Raw genomic sequence first — 7,299 nt, 5'->3', positions numbered from 1 at the left:
CCCATGTGTATTTTTAACCAACCAGAGTGAGTTATATGCTGCATACATGTGTACAAAATGCTGCGCTACGCAGCAACCGGCAGGAACAGAACGCTTCTTCTTCTATTCACTTGTATTGACGCAACCGGCGCACTGCCACCAACAGTTTAGAGGTGGAACTGCAGCAGTGATCATTTAATTCTCCGCTTGGTTTTCCGCTTGGTTTTCTCGCCAGGTGATTGGCAGAACAGGGGCCAATCAGGGGCCAATCAAATTAGAGGAGGGGCCTCGGCCCCCCTGGCCCCGCCTCTAAATCCGCCCCTGCATGTGACACCAATGTCTAGGATAGAGCATGTCATCAGCAATAACATGGTTATGACATGATTATGTAAGTCTTATTACGCGAGTATCAATATGTCAGCCTAGTTCTTAAATCTACGAGGTCAAATCTCATAAATCTTTGGGAAAAAAATGAGACAGATGGGCCTTTAATGAGTAGCCTATCAGAGCTTATTGCTATATATTTTTCACCAATGTCTAACAATAGAAGAAAAAAAATTCTTTGTACTAAATGGTGGAAAATACTCAGCACCAACCAAAATACATTACCCAAAAACATTAAATAAAATAGTTCGAAAGTAAGCAGTTTGTATAAGTTCACTTACACGCATGAGAGCTACAGTTTTAAAATGACAAACATCAGTAGGCAGGACGGGGGGTTATGTGTTTAAAAAAATGAAGATGGAAAAGAAATGAGGGGATGAGAACTGTTGGGGAGAGAGCGAGAGAGAGAGAGAGCGAGAGAGAGAGAGAGAGAGAGAGAGAGAGAGAGAGAGAGAGAGGAGTGTGGTTTGGGGTTTTTAAAATGCGAACCAGGCGCAGAGAGGGGCCAGTGTGCTGGTGCTAGACGGGACTGTCCTACTCCACGCCGGGATAAAAGCCCTCTTTCATTTGACAGTGTATATTTTGGAGAGAGCTCCAGCCGCTCAAAGGAAACCGCCGTGAATATGGAAAAGTGTGCAGAAAGCTTTAAACAATCCTCAGTAAATTGAGAGGAAATACGGAATCACCAACGATTTATTTTTACCTCAAAAACCTTGTAGTTGAAGTGGTACAGAGATAACTTATGGAATCATGAGTCTGGCTGTATATTGATACGCGGGGGAGACGCGCTGACCAGGCTGAGATATTCTGCACAGACGTTTTCGCTGGGAGATTTTCAGGTCTTCAGAGTGCGCCCTTTACGCTGTTGTGATGGCCAGGCGCTAAGGGACACAAACATTCGCCAGCTTTGGAATTAAACTGGGCGGTAAAGATTTCTGTTTTCGAGGAGAAAACTAAAAAAGTAAAGTTGCAATGCAGTGGTCTTTTTACGATATTTATCAAGCATCTATTTACGTACCCGCAATGTAAAGCACTGCTGCTTGCACCAGACCACTGAACTTTGCGCGCGTAATGCCACAAGAACGGAACCGTAACGCAGGTAGAGGGAACACGCACAGTTAAAAAGGGCGCGTGTGCGCACAAACTTGTACAGATGTACGGCTTTTAAACGAACTCCCAGGACTCCGACTGGATGCAAAGAAACTCAAGCAACCTTCAAGGATAGATAACATCAAATACCAAACAAATGGAGTTACGCAAATACCTGCTACTACTGAGCTGTATAATGCTTCTCAAAGGTAGGAATACTTTGTTTTTCTCCTTTACCCATGCCTTTATTTATGTTTATGTTTAAGTCTAAAGTATAAGTGGTGGGGATTACCAAATGAGAGCTGGGCTCCATAGTTCCGTAGAGCATATATAAAACGTATTGCCTCCTAGGCTAACGCCTGCCACATATGAATTGACCCATTCATAAGAATCTCAGATGTAATGTCACAGGAGCTCAGGACTCAGGTTACTATCCATTACTTGTCTTGCTGCGCTAGATGAACTTGAGGACAGTGAGGCAAACTCGGGTCATTTTCTTGAGGGTGTATATTGTTTTTACTGTTGACTGCAGCTAGGAAGAAATCCGGTGCTTGGTAAGTCTTTTAGAACTGTCTATTTGGCGAGTGCGTGTCCTCAGGTGTCACCTGGCGCATTGACGTCATGATTCTCCAGCAAACCACAGTAACTTAACGGTAAACCACCCCACATGTCCCAAAGCCCTTGGAGTTGTTTAATCAGCCGACGCTATAAAATAACGGAAAATACCTAGGCAGCTTAAATGCCTTTATTTTCTCGACTTTTGATTTTGGCGTAGAAAATTTCCGAATTTCCGCCGAAGACTATTTCCTTTTCACAAGCATGGGTTGTAATTGGGTTCGTTCCGCCACCGTTCAGCCGCGGGTTCAGCCACGGGTTGTTCGGTTTAGCCTCCGCATAATATTTAGGCGTTAACGACCCTAATCCAGTAGGCCTAGTTGAAAGTGAGACGCAAAGCAAACAAAGCGCTCTAACAGACAGAGACACAAACAAATTTAAAACTGAAATCTAAAATATAGCTGAAAACATAGCAGAATTCTTTCTGCGAACGGAAAACCTTGTCCAGGTTGCGCTGTGGCTAACATTGTTTGCGAAGCCCCTTCACGCTGTTACAAGACCCTGAAAAGTCATTAGGGTCCCAGGCATCTGTTCTCCCTGTCATTTGTCTTCCTCAATGCATTACTCCTACAGGTCATGCATGCAGATTGGCTCTGTGCCTTCTGTGTGAGTGTGTGTGATTGTGTGTGTTTAAAAAAAAAGTTATATGCTATACCACAATATATAAGCAGCAAACCCCTTGGTGTTGATGTTTTAGATGTCAATGTTGGGATTAAAAATCACATTGAGTGTAAAAAGTTACAGGAGAATGAACATGTGGTGGGGGCTGTGGTCACTGTACATTGGCTGTTTATATTTATGATGGGTGTGTCGTGTGTGTATGTCTGCATGTGTATGTGTGTCTGTGTGTGTGTGTGGCTTTGTGTGTGTGTGTCTTTGTCTGTGTGTGTCTTTGTGTGTGTCTTAGTGTGTGTGTGTGTGTGTGTGTGTGTGTGTGTGTGTGTGTGTGTGTGTGTGTGTGTGTGTTTGTCTGGCGTGTTTGTTAGTGCAGTTTAGCAGGTATATTAGTTTGGCTGTCAGAGTGAACATGTGTGCTTACACTTGTTTATGGGTGTGCCGGTGTGTGTGTGCTTACACTTGCCTATGGATATCTGTCTCGAGAGGTTGTAGGTGAAGTTTTGGAGTGTGTGTGGTCAGTGTGTAGACACAGTTTTTGAGTATGTCAGTATATAGGTGATGTGCGTGTGTGTGGGGGTGTTTGTGTGCGTGTGTGTGTGTGTGTGTGTGTGTGGGGGGGGGGGGTGTGTCGGGTCAGTCTGTAAGTGTAGTTTTGGAGTGTGTGTTCAGTATGTAAACACAGTTTTTGAGTGTGTGTGTCTATGGTCAGTATATACTGTAGGTTGTGTGTGTGTGTGTGTGTGTGTGTGTGTGTGTGTGTGTGTGTGTGTGTGTGTGTGTGTGTGTGTGTGTGTGTGTGTGTGTGTGTGTGTGTGTGTGTGTGTGTGTGTGTGTTGGGTCAGTCTGTAGGTGTAGTTGTTTATGCTGATGGTTTCAGCAGGTGCTCCTCTGATGCACTCCATGCACTCATGCTCTGTTGTGCTTCAGTCAAATGAAGAACACAGACCTCTCACTCCCTCTCACCCCCCCCCCCCCTTTCACTCTCCCTCTCTCACTCCCCCTTCCTCTCTCTTTCTCTCTCCCTCTCCCTCTCTCTCTCTCTCTCTATGTTTCTCCCTTTCTCATTCCACCAAGATCCAGAAACAAATAGAAATAGGAGTACTCAGGAGAGTGTGCGTGTGTGTGTGTGTGAGTGTGAGTGTGTGTGTGTGTGTGTGTGTGTATGTGGTGTGTGTGTGTGTGTGTGTGTGTGTGTGTGTGTGTGAGTGTGTGAGAGAGGTGTGTGTGTGTGTGTGTGTGTGTGTGTGTGTGTGTGTGTGTGTGTGTGTGTGTGTGTGTGTGTGTATGTGTGTGTGTGTGTGTGTGCGTGTGTGCGGTGTGTGTGTGGTGTGTGTGTGTGTGTGTGTGTGTGTGTGTGTGTTGTTTTTGATTGAATCCTTTGAATTTAATTTAGATGTGGAAGCAGCGAATAGAGGAATGTAGCATTCAGCAGGTAGGATTACAGGAAGGGAAGGATCGAGTGGGGCTGAGCCCACAGTGAGAGAGAGGGGGTGAGACACAGATATGAGCCCACAGTGAGAGAGAGGGGGTGAGACACAGATATGAGCCCACAGTGAGAGAGAGAGAGTGAGACACAGAGATAAGCCCACAGTGAGAGAGAGAGAGTGAGACACAGAGATGAGCCCACAGTGAGAGAGAGAGGGAGTGAGAGGGAGTGAGACACAGTGAGAGAGAGGGAGTGAGACAGTGCTTTGATACATGAGAGGAAGTGATTCTCATGAAAAATCATTTTACCATTACACTGTAGGACAGGTCTAATGGACAGTGGATAGAAATCCTATAAACCTGATTCTAACACACACAGTCACACACAGTCACACAGAAAAAACACACACACACACACACACACACACACACACACACACACACACACACTCACACACCCACATACACACACACACACACACACACACACACACACACTCACACACCCACACACACACACACACACACACACACACACACACACACGTGCATAGCAGAAGGCAGATCTGAATAGGAAAAGCACTGTGGCTCATTGAGACTGTGCTCTGTACCCTGCTACAGTTAGTGTTTCGTCATCGGGGGGGGGGGGGGATGGCGGGGGGGATGGGGCAGTGTCCCCGTCTAACGCATCCCATGTGGGGCAAAATACCACGTGGGGAATGCTGGGATATGCTGGAGCTCACTCTTGTGGTTCAGAGCCAAAGCGAGAGAGACACAAATCCAACTCACTGTGTTTGTGTTTGTGTATGTGTGTGTCTTTGTGTGTTTGTATGAAAGAGAGCTAGAGGGTGTGTTTGTGTGTCACTTTCTCTCTCTCTCTTTTTGTGTGTGTGTGTGTGTGTGTGTGTATGGAAGGGAACCTACACTTTGCAGTCACCACTGAATGGTACAAATGTTTAGAGTTACCATGGCGAATCCCTGGAGGCTCTATCTGAGGCTGGAGCCATAAACTCCAATGAGATTTAAAGCAGAGAGGGACAAAAAGAGAGAGAGAGAGAGAGAGAGAGAGCGAGAGAGAGAGAGAGAGAGAGAGAGAGAGAGAGAAATAGAATATGTTTCAGCCTGTCATGAGCTCCACAGTAATGTGAACCCCCTGTCCCACATAACCAATATTAAATGTTTTAATAATTGACAATTAACCTGCTATATGTTTATATACAACATTGTTACTATCTCTGACTTTTTTTTAAATTCTTATTATTTATTTGTATTAATTGTGATTGTACATTCTATGTAACATGCTTTGGCAACGTTGTATTGTATGCAGTCATGCCAATAAAGCCTTTGAATTGAGAGAGAGAGAGAGATAGAGAGAGAGCAGGAAATATTCAAATGCTCTCTATCAACATATCACACTCAAGAACAAAGTGTCAAGAAGCTTCTGCATATGAAACATTCAGAACAGCCCCTGTCTCAGTAAGTAGTACCCAATGCAATCTGAATGGTCTGAAAGCTTTCAGTTATCAGGTGGTCGTTCAGCCTGTTGTAAGCTTACTGTACAAAGGTTTTATCTGGTTTTCCTTTGTTATGCTATATTCCTTCCATTCCCGAAAAAGGAAATTCAAAAGAACCACAGGTTTTCTTCCAACACTACATATCGCACATCGACCCCAAAACAAACCCTAATTATCTCTGTAGATCAAGGGCCGTATTCACAAAGAATCTTAGGGCTAAAAGTAGGTCATAAGTGGCGAATTTAGGAGAAACTCCTAAAAATAATGGGCGTGTCAGTCTTAAATGTAGGACTCCTAATTTTTTTTACTAAGAGCAATTCACAAAATATTTTATCCCTAAAAGTAGCACCTAAGTCTAGGACAGCTTAAAACTCCTCATGAGGACTCCTAAATCACTAAGACCTATTCACAAAAAATCGTAAGATGGCTGCAGCCGACTTGGAATTGATAAAAGACATTGTTTAAACCGTGAAGGTATTAATATTGTCGTAGAATTAGCGCAGGATGCAATGACGCCTGTAAACAACGATGTGTCCCGAAGTGAAATGTTTGGAAACATAAAGATTTTTGTTTGGCTTCGAGGAAAACGCAACTGACGACACTGGGAATCATCAGTCAGCCGTTTAATTCATCAAACTATCAACGCACTGTAGACCCCACATCATCCAACAGTTTATCCAGACAATCGCCTATTACACAATGTCAAAGTAAATTCCATGGCGATCGCAGGAATGTCCAGTGACGGGACACACATTACAATAATTCGTCCACCGTGGCCTGGATGTACCGATGACTGGTGCATTTCAACGGAGAGCGGTCGCAGGTTTTTGAGAACTTAGGCCTACCAGCTGGATGCCGCTGGGGTGACAGTGGCTATTGGGACCAGTAGGCTTTCGCCTAGGCTACGGTTCACGTTCGTTTCGCTTTGATCAATTAAGATTGGAGGGCTTGAAGGGCCGTATGTGCTGATATTTGAAGTGGTCAAGGGCTGGAAATATAATATCCTAACAGTTTGCTGGGTGCTTTAATTATTACTGCCTTGATTACATGCAATTGCCATATTTTATATTGATCGCTTTATATTTCTCTTAACGTGCTAAGTGTCATTCCCGTTGGATGCACAAACTTGTCATCATGCGTGTGCATTCTGCTAACTGCACTGTCCATAACTATTTAATATGACTTAATTTGAAGCCTAGGTTATTCTCTTATTTTCAGTCGATATAGTGGGATTGTTAGAGAGACGTCACGAATGAGTTTTTAATGAGAGAGCCTGTCAACAACCAATCACCGTCCTCACCGCTTCTAAACTCGTGCATGAGAATGGACGTCATCCATAGCAACGGAGTTTTTATCTTAAGCTTAGGAGTTGGTATTATCCTTAGTATGAGTAGGTCTCAGAGCCGTTGTGAATCACTTTTAAGAAATTACTCCTACGTAAAAGGTTTTAGCGCGAGTTAGGAGCACTCCTAGTGGTAAGATAAAAGGCTTTGTGAATACGGCCCCAAACCTCTGCATGGATGGGAAAACAGGGAGGAGGTTGTAGGAAAAGCCCAGTCTGTTTAGCACAAAAGGAATAAAACACTATGGCATACAAGGATCAAGAGTGTTTTTGTAGAAATGAGCCATGTTCTGTCTTTCCTGATGGTTCCTAATGGGATCCAGGTTCGGGATC

General features: G+C 44.1%; 1 protein-coding gene across 1 annotated transcript in view; it reads left to right on the top strand.

The window, feature by feature from the left end:
• Nucleotides 1-1,609: 1,609 nt before the first annotated feature.
• The window catches only part of itga10 (integrin, alpha 10), a gene marked incomplete at its 5' end in the record, with an annotated part of 37,910 nt that continues 32,220 nt past the window's right edge, over nt 1,610-7,299 (top strand). Inside the window, one exon of the mRNA XM_080857461.1 lies at nt 1,610-1,661. Within this exon, the coding sequence (XP_080713587.1) occupies nt 1,610-1,661 (52 nt within the window). The remainder of the gene's footprint in view (nt 1,662-7,299) is intronic.

Source organism: Sprattus sprattus (genome assembly GCF_963457725.1).
Source record: "Sprattus sprattus genome assembly, chromosome: 19".
Classification (NCBI taxonomy): Eukaryota; Metazoa; Chordata; class Actinopteri; order Clupeiformes; family Clupeidae; genus Sprattus; species Sprattus sprattus.
Note: the sequence above shows the minus strand (reverse complement) of the source record. Positions and strands in the feature narration are given on the sequence as shown.